This window comes from Ruditapes philippinarum, unplaced genomic scaffold (genome assembly GCF_026571515.1).
Source record: "Ruditapes philippinarum isolate M1 unplaced genomic scaffold, ASM2657151v2 ctg4630_1_1_1_1, whole genome shotgun sequence".
Taxonomy (NCBI): Eukaryota; Metazoa; Mollusca; class Bivalvia; order Venerida; family Veneridae; genus Ruditapes; species Ruditapes philippinarum.
In genome coordinates this window covers 134,379-156,655 of record NW_026866681.1, presented here as the reverse complement: position 1 = coordinate 156,655, position 22,277 = coordinate 134,379, and the positions used below count along the sequence as shown (strand labels likewise).

General features: G+C 31.2%; 1 protein-coding gene across 1 annotated transcript; it reads right to left on the bottom strand.

Annotated features, from left to right (window-relative positions):
* Window positions 1-6,959: 6,959 nt before the first annotated feature.
* On the bottom strand, window positions 6,960-15,850 carry LOC132733325 (E3 ubiquitin-protein ligase TRIM71-like). The gene is made up of 8 exons (XM_060719958.1): window positions 14,833-15,850; window positions 14,178-14,323; window positions 13,378-13,442; window positions 9,350-9,370; window positions 9,002-9,019; window positions 8,487-8,510; window positions 7,553-7,573; window positions 6,960-7,196 (listed from the first exon to the last, which is right to left on the bottom strand). The coding sequence occupies exons 1-8, from the start codon at window positions 15,710-15,712 to the stop codon at window positions 7,127-7,129; spliced, it is 1,245 nt and encodes a 414-aa protein (XP_060575941.1). The 5' UTR covers window positions 15,713-15,850; the 3' UTR covers window positions 6,960-7,126.
* Between the last annotated feature and the right edge of the window lie 6,427 nt (window positions 15,851-22,277).

Here is a 22,277-nt window from a genome sequence, read left to right as displayed (position 1 = left end):
TAAAAGAAGAATGTAAAAACTCTACAACAAAAAAGTTTAATTTAATGTTATTAAAATTTTTAAACTTTCAAATCAAAAAAAAAATTTTAAAAAAACAAAAAAACCATAAAAAATATAAAAAAATCTTATGACTTTACTCTTTTGGGTCTTTTTTCTTTTGCCCTTTTTATTTTTCATCATCCCAAGCCCGCAAATGAAAAAGGGAAAGGGCCCATGTTTATAACATAATCTTTTTAAGGTTTATATAAAAAAAGGGCCAAAGTCCATTTCCCAAAAAATAATTTTAAATTGCTTATTTCCCCTTATAAAAACCCCCAAGGGTTTCTAAAAAAAAAATGTACAATTACTTCTTCAAAATTTTTAAACAAAACATTTTTATATTTACCCCTTTTCCAAGAAAAAATGACAGAGTAAAAAAAAGGATAAATTTTCTTTAAAATTTTTTTATAAATAAATGCACAGTCTTTTGTTCTTTAAGAGGGCAAAAAAAACCCCTTTTTTTTCTTTAAAACCCCTTAAAATTTTCAAATTTTTATTTTTTAAACCTTTTAAACCAAACCCAAAAGTACCAGAACAAAGGAATATTTTACTTTTAAAGCAGTAAATAAAAAATACGATAAACAAAAGAAATTTTCTCCTTTTTTATTATGTCTTCGGGCCAGTATAACAAATTTAATTAAAAAATTAAATATATATAAAATTTTTATATATAAAAAATTAATAATAATATATAATATAATATATAAAAATTTAATATATATAATATATTTCCCGGGGTTTTACAAAAAAAATCTTTTGCACTCCCATTTTTTCTCGGGGAAGTTTTTAAATAAAAAAAACCTTTAAAATTATATATCACTTGAAGGGAAATCTCCCTTCAAAAAAAAAAAAAAAAAAACCTTTTACAGGGCGTTTTGGTAAACAAGAATTGTCTTTAAAGGGCCCCTTATTTAACGTAAAACCGGCGCAACAAAAAGAAAAAAAAAGGGAATTATTTCATTACTTGTTTTGTTTTAATTTTTTGGTCGCTTTTTAATTTGGCTTTTGCTTTTTATGTCATAATTTTTTTTTATTTCCCAAAGAAGAATGTTTTGATAAAAAATTTTTTGTGGGGTTTTTTTTTTTCTATTGCAACGACATACCCATCATGCACGAGTATAGGGACAACCCTCGTCATATGCGCCGGCATTAGGGCGACAACTTTTCCTGATCTTTTTGATCATCTACCCTTCTCTCCCCCCCTCCCTCCCAGAGCATTTGGGGCCTTTTCAAAAAACCCCCCCTTCTTTACACTAAAATTTTGTCCCCCTTGCCCTTTTTAATTCTTTGGGGTATCTGTGGGGGTTTTACCAATAACTTCCCAACTTTTAAAATGATTTCCGTATTCCCAAGACTTTTTAGGACTAAAAATTTCATTTAATTTTACGGGTTATTGACGCCCACACAAAATTTTTTGTTTAGGGACCGTTATAATAGGGAAAAATTGACGCCCATATTTTCTATTGACTCAAAAACTTAAAACCCCACTTTTCCCGGGAAATTTTTTTAATTTTATTGCGTGTTTAAAAAAATTTACTGTTTTTGAAATAAAATTCAGGGAACAACCCAATTTTTTGTCGTCCCCCGGGTTTTACGTTACCAAAGTAACTGTAGGGACGATTTTTTTTCACAAAACATTTCAAATTACACAGTTTTTTCTTTTGTGTTCATATTTTAGACAGTTTTTCCACTTCAAGTATATAATTTCTTTTTTTCCAATCAATAACTCTTCAGGCCCAAATTAACTGGAGTCCCCACAAATTTTTTGGGACAACCCTAGAATAAAAATTTACTGCTCCAAATGCGGGGAAGTTATTTTAGACTTTTTCAACCATTCGTTAAAGAAAAACAATCAATTGGGTTTACAGCTCATTTCTATTTGTGTTTCTAGGGTTTATTTTTATAAAGGGCCCTTACTTTATATTTTCCCTCTTTATGCTTTTAAAAGGGGGCCCTTTTTCTCTCAAGGGTTAAAAAGTTTCCTACTGAACAAAACATTGTTTAACCCTTTTTTTAAAGATGCAGTTTAATGATCAAATTCACATTATTTTGTAGAGCTTTCTGGGGCTATTTTTTTCCATTTGCAACGTTGTAAAATTGATTTTAAATTTTAAACCTCTGCTCTTTAGCAAAATCCCAAACCCCCAGAAACCTAACCAAAACATAATTTTCCTATATGTTTTTTTTTAAAAAATTTTGAAAAGAAAAGAACAAATTAAACTTTGAAAAATTTGTTTCCCCCCTGCTCTTTAAATGTTTTCCCAAAAATAAATATTAAAAAAAATTTGTTGTTATTACTGTTTATAAACAATTTTTAAACACTGGGTTTTACAAATTAAAACAAATCTTTGTATTTACTCTCTGACTTACTTAATTTGGGAAACAGATAAATGATAACATTTTTTATTAAAACAGAAAAAAAAGAAATAAGTTACTTTTATCCTTTTTTAAATAACTTTCTAATAAAAGACGGGATTTTCTTTTTTCTGGGAAAATTAAATTTAATTGTTGATTTTTATGTCCATCAACACATTAAAATTCTTATGGCACTTTCAGCTTTACTTTGTGGAGGGAGATTTTGGCTTTGTTTCACGTTCAAGGGGCACCCGGCCTTAAAAACCACCCGACTTATGCAAGCTAGCTATTAGTTTTCTCACTTTCTCAAGAGGCCAAAGTTTATTTTCAGTACACTTTATTTTGAAAAAATGCCCCCCAAAATAAAAATTCTTTAAAAATTTTAATAAAAAATTTAATAGTAAGTTTTGAAAAAATAGTCTTTAATTTTTCCCCGCATTTTTAGCTACAGCATGTCTATTGACGGGAATTCATGCGGAAAATTTTTTTTTATAAAAGTTTTCGTCTTTTTATAACCAAAATACATTTCTTATCACGAATAAACACGTTTTTTGTAGAAAAAAGAGTTTTTAAAAAGATTTAGGGGGTTTAAAGACAGACAAAAGGGATAAGACGGACATGGGAAGAAAAATTTGGGCTCTGGTGAGTTTATGAGTTGAAACTAAACATTTTCCCTTAAAAACAAGTAAAAAGGGTTTCCGCGGGGAAATTTTTAATATATCAAGATATTTCATTTTAACTTTTTTTAAAACCATTTTTTGGGGGGGAAAAAAACGTTTTTATCAAATATATTTTAACCCAATAAATCATCAAATAAAGCAACCCTTTAAAAGGACCGGAAAAGGGCCGAAGATAAAACAATTATTTCTTTTAAAAAAATGTTTAAAAATGGGAACACCTACCATTTTTTTGAATGTTCGAGAAAAAAAAGATAAAGAAACCAACCCCAATTTTACGCAGAAAAATCTCTATTTATTTTTGGCAACCATTTACAAATTTTTTTTAATTTTGTAGTTTTTTCAGTTTTTTAAAGAGATAATTTAAAAAAACTTTGAAAATTTTTCCCAAACACATCTTTAATTTTTTCCACCCTAAAGGGTTTAAAAAATTATAGAAAAAATTGGGAAAATCACGTAATATTTTTTTTTTAATTAGGTGTAATTGGGACTAACCCCGGGAGGTAAATCCAACTATCGAAAAAACAGTTTTTTAGCGGGTTTTTGGGAAATTTCCAATTAACCAACCCTTTCCTTTACAATCAAAATTCCCTCCCCCAAATTACCGAAAACATTTACGTGCCCCCCACCCTAAAAAAATTTAAAAACGCTTCCCAAATACCCTGGGGTCTCCAGCCCCAAAGGGAATAAAAAAACTTTAAAAATTTTCATACCCTGGTCATTAATGTTTTAAATTTTGATAACGCGAAAATCCCAATTTTTAAAATCGTTTTTATTATCAATTGCACACAAAAAAAAATTTTATAAATTTTCCCTTTATTTTTTAAAAATAATTTTAAACAAAAATTAACAAAATTTTTTTCATTCCACACCCTGAAATTTATTTTAAAAGGGAAAAATCAAATAACATACTTTTTCTTTTTCCTTTTTAATTTGGGCTGAAAAAAAATTTGGATATTTTATAAGATATTCATCATATAAAAAAGAAAAAATTTAAAGATTATTTTTTTTAAATGATTAAAAAGTAGGAAATTTAAAAAAAAATTAAGCCCAAATTTTATTTTCAGATCACAAATATTTTTATTTTCCTATTTTTAATACAGTAGCTAACTTTGTCCTTTAAAAAAAAAATTATGTGCTTCCCAAGATTTTAAACAAATTTAAAATCGATACAGAAAACTTTTTAAAAAAATTTAAAGTTAAAAACTAAAAAAGCAAATAATGGGAATATTTTGAATTAAAAAGGGAAATAAAACTTTAATTTTTTGTGCTCTTTAAAATTTAACTTCAAATAAGCATTATCAAATTTAAATTTAATTTTTTGTACGAAAAACGAAAAAAAAAACATTAAATTAATGAAATTCAGCATTTTTAGGTTTAAAAAAAAAAAAATAAAGTATTGTTATAATGTTTTTTTTTGTTTTTTTTTCTTTTTTGCCAAATTTATTTAAAATGTTTGTTTATATTGCACAAATTTAGCCCCCTTTATCTATTCCCTTTGACAAAAATTTTAACAAAAACAATCAATATTTTTTCGTGTTTAAGGCATCAATGATAAACAATTTAACACATTTTCCCTTTTTAAATTTTATTTAAATCTGAAACAAATTTCTAAATATACTTTACTCTTTTTTTCTTTTTTTATCTAAAACAAAAATATTTTAAAAACAAAACCCTTTATAATTTTAAAAAAAACTAATTTTATTTTAAAAATAACAAAAGTTTCCCAATGTTTAACCCTTTTTTTATTATTGCCACAAGTTTTGTTAAAATTTGCATAAAAATCTTTAAAAACCCGGTTATGTAACATTTAAAATTTATATTTTATATCCCGAACCATAACCCGAAGACTGTTACCGCACAAAAGCCTTATTCATCTAAGTTAAAAATTTAGAAAAGGGCAAATTAATTTTTTATTTAGAATGAGTATTTATTTTGCCCTTTATTTGTATTTGGGGTTTGATTAGCGGGCACACTTAATGTCTACCCCCCTTAAAACTTTTGTTTTTTTAAAAAAGATTTTGAAATGTAGTCTTTGTAGACTAAATGCCCCCTTTGGCTCCCCGACTTTTTTGTAAAAAAATCTGGGAAAAAAAATGACCCTCGGAACAAAACCCCTCACAACAAAAATTTCAAGAGAATTGCGACTTGGTTTTTTAGTCTTGAATTTCATAAAAAAAAATTTTAAAAAAAACAATTTTTTAAACTGAAAAAAAAAAAATTTTTTAAAAAGTTTTTTAAAATTTTGAGGGTATGAAAAATAAGGACTCCTTTGATTCTAGGGCAAGTTTTGTTCTTTTCCCCTTTAAATTCTTAACAAACCCCAAAAATATGATTTTTAAAAAAAGTCTTCACCCTTTTAGTTTTAAGCAAAATTTTAAATTTTAACCCTTTTTTATAAGTCAATTTGGGAAAATATTAAATTACCATAAACAGGGGGTAATTTTTTGGGAACCCGTCGCACGACATTTAATTTAAAAACCCTTTTTATGGGTTCAACCCTGGGAATGTTAAAAGGAAAAATAAACTAAGCCCCTATCTCATTTTTTTTCACAAGACGATTTTAAAAATATTCCCCCCAAAAATCTGCAAACCCCTAAGTGACGGGGCGGGCAATTTTAACCAAAAGGGAAAATTTTTAAACGTAAATACGTAAAATTTGGAGCCCCTAAAAAACTTTGAATGCGGAAAACTTTTTAAAGGCCTTTTTCTGTGTTATTATTAAAAACAGTCCCAATTGGAACATTTCAAATATTTTTTCATTTATGTTTTTAGGGAAAAAAGGGAAATTTTTTTTATTTTCCCCCCTTTTCCTTTTAACTTATTTTCACAACAAACAATTATCGAGTGTTTTGGGGGAACAATTTAATGCAGTGGATGGGAATTAAAAGGGAACTTTTTAGGTCTAAAATTTTTAAAGGAAGGGCCCCAACCGTCTATGCCCTTATTTCAGGGACGACTTTCCTAAGTAATGAGTTACTGAGTAGGAAAACCCCCGACAACTGCATGAGCCCAAACTGGGAAAGAAAAAAGTTGGGGAAATATGAAATTTCATGTAAAATTTTCAAAAAAATGTTTTACTCAGTTTTTTTCTAATCGGAAAAAAAAAAGAAAAATTGCATAATATATTTAATATTTTAAAAAAAATTCCCCATTTAAAACAAAAATAATTTTTCTTTTATTTTTTTTTTTATTAACAAATTAAAACATTTTAAACAATTTAAAAAAAAATTAATACGATATTTTAAAATTTTATCAAAAAGGGAAAATAATTGGGATAAGATATTTAAAAAAAAAAGTTTTTTACGGGGAACCCGGTTTTCTTCCCATTATTCATCTAAAAACTAAATTTTTTTTTGTACAAGTAATAAAATATTTTACAGAAGAATGTATAACATCTCACAAGCAAAAATGTTTAAAAATTTTTGATTGAAATTTTTAAACATCAAACAAAAAAAAAATAATTTGTAAAAACCTAAAGAAGAAGTCTTATGTTTATAATCAGAAATGGATTATATACAAAAAGGCCAGTGCCATTTTTCGGCCATAAATAATGTAATTGCTTTATACGAAGTCCACTCTTTTTATGTAAGACTTTTAAAATGCAAGTTTCTACAAAAAATGTACAATTACTATGTCTAAGATTTAACTTAACATCTATATTTACTCCTTTCAAGCAAAAGTATCAGTATAAAAAGTGATATAATTTTCATTAAAATTTTATAAATAAATGCAGAGTACATTTGTTCTTTAAGTACGCATATTTCTGTTTCTTTGAACTTGACTGCTATTCTATATTTACTTCTTACAAGCAAAAGTACCAGAATCAAATGTGATAAATCTTACTATAAAGCAGTAATTAGATAAATACGATAAACAAGACTGGCAGTATGAACAAATATCTTTTACAGTCAAAATCTAAAAAATACTGTGCAAAAGTGCAGATGTTATTTTAGCCCTTTCAACCATTCTGTAAAGATAACAATCAAGTTGGTTTATCAGCTCAGTCTATTTGTGTTTCTATGTTTATTACGCATTTGTTAGATCAAGGAAAGTCATACGATGTAGTATCTTCTGCTGTGTATGCTATAAAATGGATGCATTCTCTCAATGACGTAAGAGGTCCTACAGAACAAAACATTGATCTAAGCTTATGTTAGATGCGGCTATAAGGATCGAATCAAATGATGTTGTAGTAGCTTTCTGAGGCTATGTTTTTTCTTACTTGCAACATTTTTTCAACCGCTCCTCGTAGCCAAATACAAAGCCTCAGAAACCTACTACAACATAAAATTCCGTATATGTCTTTTTGAAATAATTTGTAAAGATAAGAACACAATATGTAAACTTTGAGAAAGTGCTGCTTTGCTCTTAATTAGGGTGACCAATGAACATGATGTAAAAAGAAATGTTGTATATTACTGTTTATAAACTAATATTTATCACTCGCTAACAAATCAAAACTGATCTTATGTACTTACTTCTCTTCTACTCTACATAATCTGAAACAGATTATTGATAACATTTTTATTTCAACAGATAAAAAAGAAAGTAGTAGTAGTATATTTATCACTTTTTTTTAGAATAACATTCTGAATATAGACAGACTTTCATTTTTCTGGGATATTAAATTTAAGTGTTGAGTTTTATGTCGCATCAACAAAGTAAAGGTCATATGGCGACTTTCAGCTTTAAGTGTATATGGAGACTTTGTGTATTGCTTCAGGTTCAATGGGCACCCGGGTAGAACCATCGACGTTATGTAAGCTAGCTAGTTAGTTTTCTCACATGCTCAACAGGCCAAAAATTACTTAATAGCACTTTACTTTTGAAAAAATGCTACCCAATAATAAATTCTTTGAAAATTTAATCAAAATTTAATAGTATAGTTTGAGAAAAATATTCGTTTATTTTTTCCCGCATTTTAGCTACATGCAGTGTCTATTGACTGGAATCACGCGGGTAATTTTTAATAAAAAGATTTCGTCTATTTATAACCAATATACACTCTTATCACGTCTAGGGAAGCAAGTTGTGCTCTGGTGAGCTTATAAGTTAAAATTAAACTATCTTGCTACAAAAACAACGTGCATGATCATGTAGGTGATAAAATAGTTTGTTAAGTAGTGACCTAGTAAATAATATTTTATAAATTGTTGCTTATTGATCTTATTGCACACAAAACAAAATTATAAATATTACATGTACTTTCAAAATAATCTAAAACATGTATATCCATTTTGTAAGACATTGTTTGAAGATTGTTAAATTTCATTTTTTTAATAAACTTCAATTATGTTTTACTTGCGAATTTAAATTCAAAGTCAATTAATCAATTTATCCAACCGACAATATGTAATTTTGTTATGCGAACATTCTGTAATATCTTAAAGCAGCAGAATCAAATATACTTACTCTTCTTGTTCTTTTTTAAGTTGGCTGAAACAAAATTATATTTAATAATCAATTTTCATCATATGAAAAAGAGAATTACAAATTCAATATTATTTTTTAGCGATGCGACTTAGTCAATAAAAGACGACAATAAAGATCAACAAGGCAAAGGACGCACACAATGAAACAAAGACTTTATTTAACCTATGTAAATATGTGCTTGCAAGAACTAATAAAAGTTTCAATCGGTACAGAAAGCAGCTTTATAAAAGTTCAAAGGTCAAACTTAACTAGCAAATATGATCAGAATATTACGGAATTAACTTAAACGTCACCATTCTTAAGCCATGTGTAACAATTTAAAGGATCGAATGCATAATTGCCAATATCTCAGAACGAAATTTTGGCGTGTGGTCAAGAATATTTATTCTTCACCTACAAGTTTAAACAAGAAATCAATCAATAAATGTATCCAATCAACAGTTTTTGTGCTACTCTTATCATATTATCTCAAAAATAGTATCTTGTATACTTACATATCTTTTGAATGAGAACTGAAACAAATAGATTACATTGACCATAAGTCATAATAATAATAATAATAATTATTATTATAATAATTATAATAATAATAACAATAATAATAATAATAATTATAAATCAACTATCGTGATAGTCAGGTTATTTATATTTTCAAAATATGGAGATCATCAAAATATTGTTTATATTAAACAAATATGGCCTAGATCTTCCTTCGACAAAGAATGCTTTAATCAATTTATATTCGTTTATGTAAGGTCATATATCTGATAAGCAATTTAACACATTTCTACTTTGTAACACATAATTTTTTTCAATCTGAAAGGAATTTCTACCATACTTACTCTTGTTTCACTTTATTTAATCTGAAACAAAAGAAAAACAATATAATCACTATTTATATACTAGTATATAATCATTATTTATCATATGGTTAACAAAACTCTATCATCAAATTTGAGAACTATTTTTTTGTCTTTTTTGTTAGTTTATTTTTACTATAATTGTGTTAAAAAAAACTCATAAACTCTAACATTATGTCAGATTTATCTGAAAAAAATTGTATGTTCAATCCATTACCAGGAGACTATGACGATCTGATATTCGGAAAGGTCATAGATATTTTATTCAAAAGGTAGTTTTCAGTTAGACATTTATAAGGTTGGGTTAAATAGCGACAACATCCATACAACTATAGATCATGTCTGTTTACGCCAGACTTAAAATATACGCTCTAATCAAAATACTTCAAAAATAAGATTTAATATACGTTAATGTAGCCCAATGACCTAAGGAGAAGGCAATTTGATGTACGTTTCACGAAAAATAAATCGAAAAAGTCAATGTAATGATAAACTGAAGAAACCTTAAATGTTTCTTCTAAATTACGAGCAATGTAAACTAAGGAACACCGGGATTTCAAGATGATCATTTGTGTCAAATAAGCTCTTGACGTTGTAGTTTTGAAGTAGAGGATTTTTGAACAGATGTGTGCAATAGAAGTGTCTGGAAGCTAGGTTACCAAAGATCAGGACCAGTTCCACGACTCATAAATTATTGTAGGGGTTCATATGGCACTGTTGCATGCAAAATATCTAAGCGCTATCTCATTGTTATTTCGCGCAATATGTCTATTTATAATATTTCTAACTGAAGTTTACAACACTTAGTGACCCTGGCCGGTCAATCTAAACCATAAGATATGATTTATGAACAATTCATTCAGGACTACAACTTAATGTTGTTTGCTAATAATCTTAACTCTGAATGCGAAAACTTTTTAAAACATTCACTATGTTATGTGTAATTATAAAACAGTCAGTAGAGACATTTACAATTAAGTGTAATTATAGAACAATCATTGGAAACAATTAATGTATAATTCTATGTATAGGAGAACATTTTGATAAATTTCCTAACTCCTAATTAACATTAAAAACATCATAATCCACTATCTGTCACTTTATGGGTGGAGACGCTTTAATAAAGTGGATGGCATTATGCGACTTTTCAGTCTAACTGTTGAAGGAAGGCTTCATGGGTCTCTCTATGCATTATTCTAGGCACGAACGAACAAGTTTTTTTTCACAGAGGTTGAAATGGGACAGGGGTAACGATCATTCCTAGCAGGTCTATGCATTATTCTAGGCACGAACGAGCACCTAAGTAGAACCATCGACCACGTGCATGACAATGTCTGATGATAACAACGATGGTTAACGAGCATTTCAGTTTCAGATTTTTTTTGGTTTTTCTTTGCAAATTAAAAAAAATAATCAATATACACCATATACACGACAGAAATTCAAAGGCAAAAGAAAGTATGCCTCAAATAGAAATAATTTTCTTTTTTATTACCTGTCGTTACATTTATAACATCAATACTCACACAAACATCAATCTTCTGTTTATTTTATGTACACAACTGATTAAACCAACAAAGTGATGGTACATGCCAAATATCTATACATGTTAATTACTGTGAATTCCAAGATTCACTCTTTTTACAATATCAATGGTGAACATGTTATATTGTACTTTACACTAGATTCTTTCCTACATGAATAATGCTTAAGACCATTGATATTACCAAAACCTGCATACTTGTGAATGTAGCAGTCAATAATAAATAAAGGTAGTCAGAGCAAAATGTATCAAGAGGTCCATGATGGCCCGGAGTCGCTCACCAGAAACAACTGCTTTTCAGAGTTGCAAATTATCCATTGTCAATATGTTCTGATATTTAATTTGAGCATAGAATATGTTTAAACAATAACTAGAAGAAATGCCATGACCTGGGGCATTTAAGCTTTAGCTTAAACGGCGCCTATCAAATTAATATGAGCAAACCTAATAATGCTACAAAGTTTGGTGATCATCTATCAATTATTTCAGTAGGAAATGTTCAAAGGTTTTTCTATTTTTGGTTTTAGTGGCCCCTAAAAGGGGCCAATCAAATTAATATGAGCAAACTTTAAAAAACGTACCTAAGAATGCTACAAAGTTTGGTGATCATCCATCAATTAGTTCTGTAGAAATAAACTTTTAAAGGTATTTCTATTTTTAGCTTTAGCGGCCCCTAAAAGGGGCCAATCACATTAATATGAGCAAACGTGATATCAGACTACCCAAGAATGCTACAGACAAAGTTTGCTGATCATCCATCAATTAGTTCTGTAGAAGAAAACATTTACAGCTTTTTCTATTTTTAGCCCTAGAGACCCCTAAAAGGGGCCAATCAAATTTATATGAGCAAATTTGATAAAAGCATACCCAAAAATGCTACAGACAAATTTTGGTGATCATACATCAGCTGGTTCTCTAGATATAGATGTTTAAAGGTATTTCTATTTTTAGCTTTAGCGGCCTTTAAAAGGGGCCAATCACATTAATATGAGCAAACTTGATATCAGACTACCCAATAATGCCACAGACTAAGTTTTGGTGATCATCAATCAATTAGTTCTGTGGAAGAAAATGTCTAAACTTTAAGTTTTTTTCTATTTTTAGCCCTAGAGACCCTTTAAAGGGGCCAATCAAATTAATGTGAGCAAATTTGATAAAAGACTACCCAAGAATGCTACAGAATAAATTTGGTGATCATCCATCAATTAGTTCAATAGTAGAAGATGTTAAACATTTTTCTATTTTTAGCTCAAGAGACCCCTAAAAGGGGCCAATCAAATTAATTTGATCAATCTTGATACAAGTCCACCCAAGAATGCTACAGACAAAGTTTGGTGATCATCCATCAATTAGTTCTCTAGATAAAGATGTCTAAAGGTATTTCTATTTTTTAGCTTTAGCGGCCTTAAAAAGGGGCCAATCAAATTAATATGATCAATCTTGATAAAAGACTACCCAAGAATGCTACAGACAAAGTTTGGTGATCATCCATTAATTAGTTCTGTAGAAATAGACATTTAAAGGTTTTTCTATTTTTAGTCCTAGAGACCCCTGAAAGGGGCCAATCAAATTAATATGAGCAAATTTGACAAAAGACTACCCAGGAATGCTACAGACAAAGTTTGATGATTATCCATCAATTAGTTCTGTAGTAGAAGATGTTTAAAAGTTTTTTCTATTTTTAGCTCTGTTGACCCCTAAAAATGAGCAAATTCAACAGTGACTGTCACAAGGATGCTACAGACCAAATTTGAAGTAAATCTGCCCAGCGGTTTCAGAGAAGAAGACGACGGACGACGGACGCCAGAGTATCCCCCTTTGATACTTATAGCTCACCATGAGCTAAAAAAATCAGTGGACTTGACCAAAGTAAGCCAAAATTATAGGACATCCTACAGTATCTACCTACCAACATTAAAGACATCAGTCGGAAAATAAAGGCTACATGAGCAAAAATATAAACATCTTGTGGATGACCTTGATCCTTACCCAAGTCACCACTTTTCTATTGAAACTTATAGGACTACCCAAAATATTTACTTCCAAAATACGAAAACATCGGTTAATAAATAAAGGCTGTAAAAGCAAAAGTAAAACAAAAAATATTTAAAGACCGTTTCCTTCAACTCACTTAACCCTTACTCTACCCAATGTTAGATGACCACACAAGGTATGTTTAACCCAAATTCGAAAGACATTAGTCAATAATAAAGGTGTCAAACGATGTTTCCAATATAAGTATATGTTCTGTCCAAGATTTGTTCAAATAAGAACAAAGGAGAAACTTACAGATTAATAATCAGAGCTTGAAAGTGAAAACATTTGTGAAGATGACTGTAAGGTAAATTGTTATCGTTCAAGGGAACAAACTTTTACCAATTAATTTACGTTTGACGAACTACGGGCCGATATAAGTCAAATAACATAAATAATCATATGAATATGTCAAGTGAAAATTAAGTACTACCTGCTTTCATAGTCCAGTTTTTGATTTTCTTTCTCAGTTTTCAGATGTTTGTTGTTTTGTTTTTCCTTAAATAATATATACCGTTTCTTTATATAACATTGTTAATAACAATTGAAGTAAGCAAACCTAGTAAGGTATAAAATTACATTCTAGAAAATATGTAAGGTTTGTAAAAGGACTATTAATTGGCATGGCCAACATACGCACACTTCATGTCTGTATTTATGATTTTTAAATCAAAATATCTAATTTCCATGAAATGGTGTTTCTTATTGCAAATTGATAGATTTTTACTTGTTCCAAGTTTTTTAGGCTTGGATGTTAATTTTTGTTTTGCATGGATTATCCATGACATTGTGCGACAGCCCTAATATATGGAAAATAAAGATAATAGACACCTTTAAACATTAGCCTTAAATATATTGGCCACCATTTGAAAACACAAACACATCGGTATGATTTTATTACATAGAAAATGAAACGGTTTAAAATATCTTATATACAGTGACTCTGAATCTTGAAAAAAGTTGAACACATTTAATCTGTAAAACTTTACATGTTCAATCTCCTATCTGTATTATATACCTATGTACATGTGTTCTTCTTTTAAGAATTCATGTTAACACTTTGCCAGCTGCCCTATAGGCATCATCTACTAATTATCCTTCACAACACAAATTCATATAAAGTACAAACACTTACAGGCCCGATCAACCATGCAACCAGGAAACGGATTTATAAGTGAATTCAAAGGAATGTCCGTTAGTTAACTTCATCAACAAAATAAAGATAAAACTAACCTTATGTACACATGTCTGTAACTCATTGACATTTTTCTTAAGGTCTTCAGCTATTGCATTTGTCCTATCTAGAACATCCTTCAGATCCTCTTTTTCACGTCGTATCATATGGAGCTCTTTCTCCATCTTTTTCTTTACCGACTCGACTGGAACAAATGACATAATCATCGGATTCATTAATGACATTTTTATACGTGCCTTCACAGAAATTGATAATCAAAGCACAAAAAAGTGTTATAGGCAAGCCCTGACAATTTTATACAAGAACTAATGTAACTTTGTGATTTCAGTACTTTTTCTAATTCAATGGGTAGACGCGTAGCTTATTTCGTATACTGACGAAAAAGGATTAACATTATTCAAAGGATAAATTGAATTGTGTTATGCTCTTTTTACAAGTTATTACAAAGCTTGCCGTTTTTCTTTTCTATAAACTATAATTTCCGAATTTGAATATATATCTAATAACCCATTATTATTTCATGGTGCATGTACAATAATTATATAATAGCATTAAAATAAATATTTTTCAAATATGACATTGTCTTTTCTTTACAACTAAAGTAATCGACTGAATGAACAGTCGCAAAATACATTTTTTTATGTGTAAAATGACGACTTTGTGATATCATTTGTCGTTACTTGTTTATCTTACTTTGTGTTATCTGGTCTGACTCTCCTGTAAACAAACGCCCTAAGCATTTGATATCTTCTTTTAGCTCTTCGACATCTAAAGATGGCTGGTATCTAGCTGGTTTTTCTTTTCCACTTTCTGAAAGTTCCTTCATGTCACTTGACATCTTTCCCATGGCTGCCTGCGTGTATTTCATAAAAATAAAAGCTTCACAGATTTGTTGACCTTGTTCTAATGTTTGTAGTCTCGCTTTCCGATTTTTCATATCTGTTTGCATAATACTGACTTCTTTCAACAACGTTTCAAATACTTTTTTATCTGCGTCCTGTTTTCCAACAACTTCGGTTTTAATTTTATCATAAAGATTTTCGAAGAAGGTGACAATCTGATCTTTTTGTTGCTCAAGGTCCTTACATGCTGTTGTGTTCATTTCATCAGACAGTTGAAAATTTTGGTCAATCTTGACATACAATTTCGTTTGCTCTTCAATCATATCATCTATCATTTTCGCAAATTCTCGTATTTCTACAGATGTATCAGATTTCTTCACTTCGTCCGGGATATACCTGACACCATCACATGATCGATGATTTATCGTCATGCAAACGTTGCACCCAATCTTATCACAGGTCTTACATATATATTTTATAACTTCATCCGCATGAACTTGACACTTTGATGTGCAGACATATTTAGATACAGTATTTTTTGGATCCAAAGGCATGCTGTCTTTATCTTGTAGAACATGGTGTTCAAATTGTTTAAAACGCATGTGATGGTGACAACACTGTCCGCATAAGTATTCAGAACAGTCAACACAAAACCCATCCGCTGTTGTTTTTTGTTGAATTTTTCCACAAGGCTCACAGAAGATTTCACGAAATTCGTCAGAACCCTCCATTATATTAACGATATCACACTTTAAAGTGGATCTTTAAACAAATCAATAAAAAAACGATTTGTCTTAGGAATTTTACTGACGTTGACAGATAATCGAAGGTCATAAATTTGTATAAAACTTCCTTATCCACCTACTTTCGGTTTCGATAAGGGTTATGTATAAAACACTATATTTATTTCCTAATAAAACAGAAGGAAAACACGGAACGTGATATTCTCAACTATAATATAGGCAGGGCTAGGACGTTTGCAATTGTTTGCACATTCGAGCTCGACACATCATTAGCTCTATGTATTACGCTAGCGGGACTTACATGTTTATAACCATTATATCATTATGAGACGGCAAAATAATAAAAATAGGGATATTCTCCGGAACTAGGCAAATGTGTATTATGTCAAATCTATTCCCGACATACGTTTACAACAGTAAATATAACAATAACACGATCGATGCGAAGTGCACTGTGGAGGTGTACTAGTAATTTGTAAAAAATATAATTACTAAAATGTTTTGTCATGATTTATAATTAGATGTGCTGGTAATTAATTCAGTAAAGATTTTAGAAAATACAAATTATACTGTATATATTTCCGGAAGTATTCATTATTTATATGAGCAATAGATGTTTGCAACAAGCTTGCACCAACTGTCAACACATTATATGTTTAAGGCCAGTCCGAAAAATATATGTTCACCTCATGACAGTTTAGTAGAGTTAAAGTGTTGGTAGGTAAGAATGTAGGTACGTTAAATATACCAGGATTTTTTTTTTATTGAAAATACATAATGTATTTCTATCTGGATTATGAGAGTTTCAAAAGAGAATTTGTGGATGTTTAAACATTTTAAAGTTTCATACAACATATATCCAAGTTTTTACATTAACAAAGCAAAAACATGACACAAACATGAAGATGTGATTCTCATTATCCGACATATTTGTGCAGTTAAACGAGTTTTTTATGCTTAAGCCGGTGCTTAGGGGCGGTAATTTACACTTTCTAATAAACATACAAATACAAGACATTTATATAGCGCAAAAATGTATTAAATATTCGATTGCGCTGTACATACAGTATTAAGACTATATACACATATGCTTGATCAAGACACTCCCAAACCCAGCCTCGATGGCACAGCCAATCTACAACTCTAGTTGAAAAACAGTCCAAACAAGTATGTTTTATGTTTGGCCTTAAACTGATTTTCATTGGTAATGTCCTTCAAATAGTCTGGCAATGAATTCCCTCAATAGCCAAAGATCTATCAGCAAGTTTTGAATTTGTTGATGGTATATCAAACTGAGTGTGGCTAGATGATGAGGATCTCAGTCTTTTCCTGTACTGACTCTGGCATTTAGTGAACAATTCACGAAGATACAATGGAGCGGTGCCATTTGCAACACGAAACACAGTCACAATAAATTTGTACATGATTGTTACTCGAATTGGAAGCCAGTGGAGTGATTTAAGGATTTCAGCACTGGATTGATAGTAAGTAGCTCCAGTGACAATTCTAGCAGCATGATTCTGCACACGTTGTAATTTATCAAGTTGGTAGGCTGAAATATCCGCGAATAATCCATTGCAAAAGTCTAAATGTGAATGAATCAAACCGTGAACAAGGATTTCTGATTGCTTTCAGATTTCTTAACTGCATGTGTGCAATCTGACACTTCTTTTGAATATGGATGTCAAAACTTAAAGTGCTGGTCATCTGTACTCCAAGGTCTCTCATATTGTCAACACAGTTGACTTCGACCCCACCAACATTGACACTGGAAATGTTCAATTTCTTCAGCTGATATCTTGTACCATAAATTATGATTTCTGTTTTGCTATTGTTCATTTTCAACTTAAATCTGGTCATCCATGACACAATATCATTAAGACAGTCAGTGAGTTTTTGGCGAACGATTTCTTCGCTGTGATGGTCACCAGCTCTAATTTTGAATGCCACTTTATGATCGTCTGCATATCCATACAATTCCGCCGGATATTTCTGGACTATTTTGTTAAGGGCAGCTATATAGAGAGTAAATATCACCGGTCCAGCACAAGAACCCTGGGGAATACCATCCATAAACAAGCTTGATCAACTGCAACATTTTCACATTTGTTGTTTTGGGCGTTTCTCTCTACTTTATTGTTTGATGCAAAGTAATGTTTTAGTAGGATGGAAGTGCGAACGGAAACAAGACTTATGTGAACTTCTTAACGGTTAACGTTGTTAAAATTTTCAGATCACAGTCAATTTTCCCATAAAATATATCGCGTCATCTTTTAGTGATTAACAGCTTCCCTATTAAACTTAAAACCTCTAGGACAAAGCATTGTTTACGTATTGGTCGGATACATTTTTGTTGTCATTCTTAAATTTTCTCACTGGCCATAAAATTATGAGTTACAGTCATGATCCTTTACACCAAATCTTAGGACAGTAGAGCTACTCTAAATATCTAAATAGTGGTCGAATTAGCAGTAATATTGAACCTAGATCACCTGTGTCTTTTATATTTTTTATATTTTTGTTGTTGTATTATACATCGTACTAGCACAGTATATGTTATATGGTGACTTTCCAGCTTCACTTATGGAGTGATACCTCAAGTTCCCTTTTGTGCATTATTCAAGGTTTCCATAATAAACCCTCATATCAATCTTAGACTTGGATGCCGAAGCTTTTGATAGTTATTATAGTGTATGGACCGTCCGATTTATCGTGAAGACGTGCAAAAGCAATATACCTCCACTTTTTCGAATAAAGTTGGAATAAAACGTATGGTTAATGACAATAATACAGGAAATACTAAAATTATTTTATGATTAATTAAGATTTTATTTCATATTTATATAAGTATATGTAAGTATATGGACTTCTCAAAGTTTGCTAAGCACCAAGTTTTCCACATTAGCATCATGCATTTTTAATCATATAATGTTATGATATTTACATTGTTTAAATCGTGTAGTAATGTATCGACAGTGTACCCTGTGTATACAAAACCTTGAATGACAGGTCATTTGCACGTGCAAGTAGTACAAACAAAATGATCCTATTTCGTCCTGACCTTCAAAATGCTTCAGGCGTGAGTGTGTCAACACAAACTATGAGTACACGTTTGCATGAAAGAGGCGGCCTGCGATCGAGAGGACCATGTATACGGATCCCGCTGTCTATAGAGACCACTGCCGGCTCCGATATGCTTGGGCCATGGACCATGTTGGTTGGAGCAGGATGGACTGGCGTCTGTCCTCTTCACCGACGAGTCAATGTACTGCCTGGACTACACAGAAAGGCGTGCTAGAGTATTGCGAAGGTCAGGGAAACGGTTCCATGCAGCAAACATTGCGGAACACGATAGCTATGGTGGCGGACCAATAATGATCTGGGGTGGAATCTGCCGGGATGGACGTAATGACCTCATTGTCCTCGACAGATGCACATTGACTGCCCAGCGGTAACGAGATGAGATCTTTAAAACCCAGGTAAGGTTGTATGCTGGTACAATTGGTAATGGGTTCATTTTGATGGATGCTTATGTCTGTATCCATACAGCCAATGTCGTCGAAGAGTACTTGGAAAGACAGGGTATTACTCTTTTGGACTGGCCAACCCGATCCCCGGATCTTAATCGGATTGATATGGAATGAGCTACAGGTCAGTATTTCAACCCGTCAGGTCAAGCCAAGAAGTACCCAGGAGCTTAGTAAGTGCCGCCCTTATTGACGAGTTAAATACCATCACACAAGCTGTCCTAAGAAACCTGATAGGGGATATGCAACTACGGTGTCAAGCTGTCATTGACAACACTGGGTCACATACTCGCTTTTAAAGCAAAATCAGTTATTTGAAAAGATTTTTGGAGGCAAAAATTAGTTATCCACAAGTTCCACCATAACCGTCTAAAAATCTGGAAACAAAGTGATCCCTCGGAAGCATTTATCACAACAAAATTACATAAGAATTGCAGACTCGGTTTGATTGAGTCTGTACAGGAGAGATTATGAATAAGTGCAACATCCCTCACGCCCCCTTGCACCGGATTAAGCGGTACTCATTTCTCAACACTTAAGAGTGCTGGCATCAATGATCCCGAAGGACCAGAAAAATATAACAACACTGAAGTGAAGTACACAAAAAAACACAAACACACAATTTCATTACAATCAAAACAAATCAACATGAAAACACATTACAATTGCTAAAAAATTCCTTAATGATGTTTATAAATCACTATGTCTTAAATAAGAAAGGAAGATATCTTATATTTGACATACAACATAAGTGCCCGTCTACACCTATCCAAGTCTTGAATGCAAGTATCATATTCTCTTGAATTGGATAGTGTAGACACCCTACTTGAATGGTTTTTAATGAGAAATTATGTGACATCCATGAAGATAATTTCTTGCAAGAAAGTTAGAACACGTTCTATTTTTCTACAAGTTTTTGGCTGTCAAGACACTGATAACACCGGTTTGACACAAAACATGTGCCCGAAGGTTTGATAGTGCTGTTATTTTTATTATTTTCTGACTTTTTGTTGTTGATTCAGTGTACATGTCCTTTGAATTTCAGTAAATGATTACAATGTCTTGGTCAAAGGAACAAATCAATACGCTGATACACAGAAGAGCAAAAAAAAAAAAAAATAAAAAATAAATAAATACATCGTAAAAAATAAAAAAGAGCTCTTTTTCAAGTAGAGTCAAAATGGATTTAAAATGATCTTGTTCATTTAGTGAATAACTTTCATCGAATAAAGAATTTGCATCAAAATAAATTTTTGTCAAATTTTTTCAATTTTACTCCATTCTGTTTTAGCTAATTGCATCATTTTCCCGCTTTTTTTCACATATTTTACAGAAACATGATAGTCTTGCAAAGACAAAGGTATAAATCCTGGGCTATCTTAATGAGACATTTCAGTAAAAATTGTGCCTGAAAAAATGTTGAAAGGGCCATTTATTTAGCTTATCTAAATGTGACATGTAAGAAACTTGAATAGGTGTAGACACGGCCTAAGATAGGTACAAAAATACTCTTGGTGCTTAGCAAACTTTGAGTAGGATAATTCTATATAAAACGTACATTTTAAACGTTTAAATATACATAATTTATACCAATGGGTATAATTTCTTGAGACAAAAAAGGCAGAATACAAATATATATTAGTATTATATAAACCTCAAGATATACTAAAACAAGATCTACATAAACTTCAGATAACTTCATTTTACATGATCACATCCGACTTTTAGCTTATAAATTTATTACAAAGACGATACATTATCTGTACCTAAATACCATGTTCTTCGCCTGCCTATGAATTAACCCGTGACTTGTTTGTTGTAATACGATATTTAAACGTTGTATCATAGTTTGGAGACCTTTCTGTTGAAAATGTGTCAGGGTTAAATCGTATACATATACGTGCACAGTGCGTTAACTAGAGTGCGGGTATTAGTTACCCGCACTCCAGAGCATGCCCATTGATTGGCTCATTTATGCTGGGGTTTACATATTGTGACGCCAGAGAAAGGGAAAGCGACAGAAATGTCATATTCAGATGTTCGTTCATTGGTTCATTTTTGCCGGGGTTTCATATTGTGACAACAGGGAACGTGTTTTTATGTTTGACTATGATACAAAAGAGAAAGAACACCAAAACACTCGGCAATCTGATTAATACTCGGGGGCTACGCCCCCTCGTACAAATCAGATAGCCTCGTGTTTCGGTGCTCTTTCTATTACTTATCTTGAGCTGTGTTATTCAGGTTAAAATAACTTTGTGTTAACAGAATACAAAACGTTGGTGTCAATAACATTGCAAAGTAAATCCGATTTAGGAGCGCACCGGTATATTGGTTCAAATCAAACTTATGAAGGTTAATTTAGTATGCCATACTTGGAAGGCATTTTAGATGGGTGATCGGTGTATCTTAACATATTGCGATCAATTTTCATGAAAGACCAAATTTTGAAAATAACTGCATATACAACATATTCTTATACACAGTCCATTGTTGTTGTTGTTGGTGTCGTTATTGTTTTGTTGTTGTTGTTGTTTTGCAAATATTAAGTCGTGGCCGAGTGATTATGGTTGCTGACTTTAAATCACTTGCCACTTACCGCTGTAGGTTCGAACCTCTTCTATGACTTATTCTCATACCTTCGTAATACTGATGTTTTATTCCATTCCACTATCTTTAACGCCTCAATCTGCTTCTGTTACACCGAGAACGATTATTATACATGAAATAGAAAGAGCATCGAAACACGATGCTATCTGATTTGTACGAGAGGGCGTAGCCCACGAGTTTAAATCAGATTGCCGATTATTTTATTGTTCTTCCTCTTTTGTATCATAGTCAAAAATAAAAACACGTACGTTCCCTGTTGTCACAATATGAAACCCCAGAAAAAGTAACCAATGAACGAGCATCTAAATATGATATTTCTGTCGCTATCCCTTTCTCTGTCGTCGCAATAAGTAAAGCCCCAGAAAAAAATGAGCCAATCAATTAATGGACATGCTCTGCAGTGCGGGTAACTAATA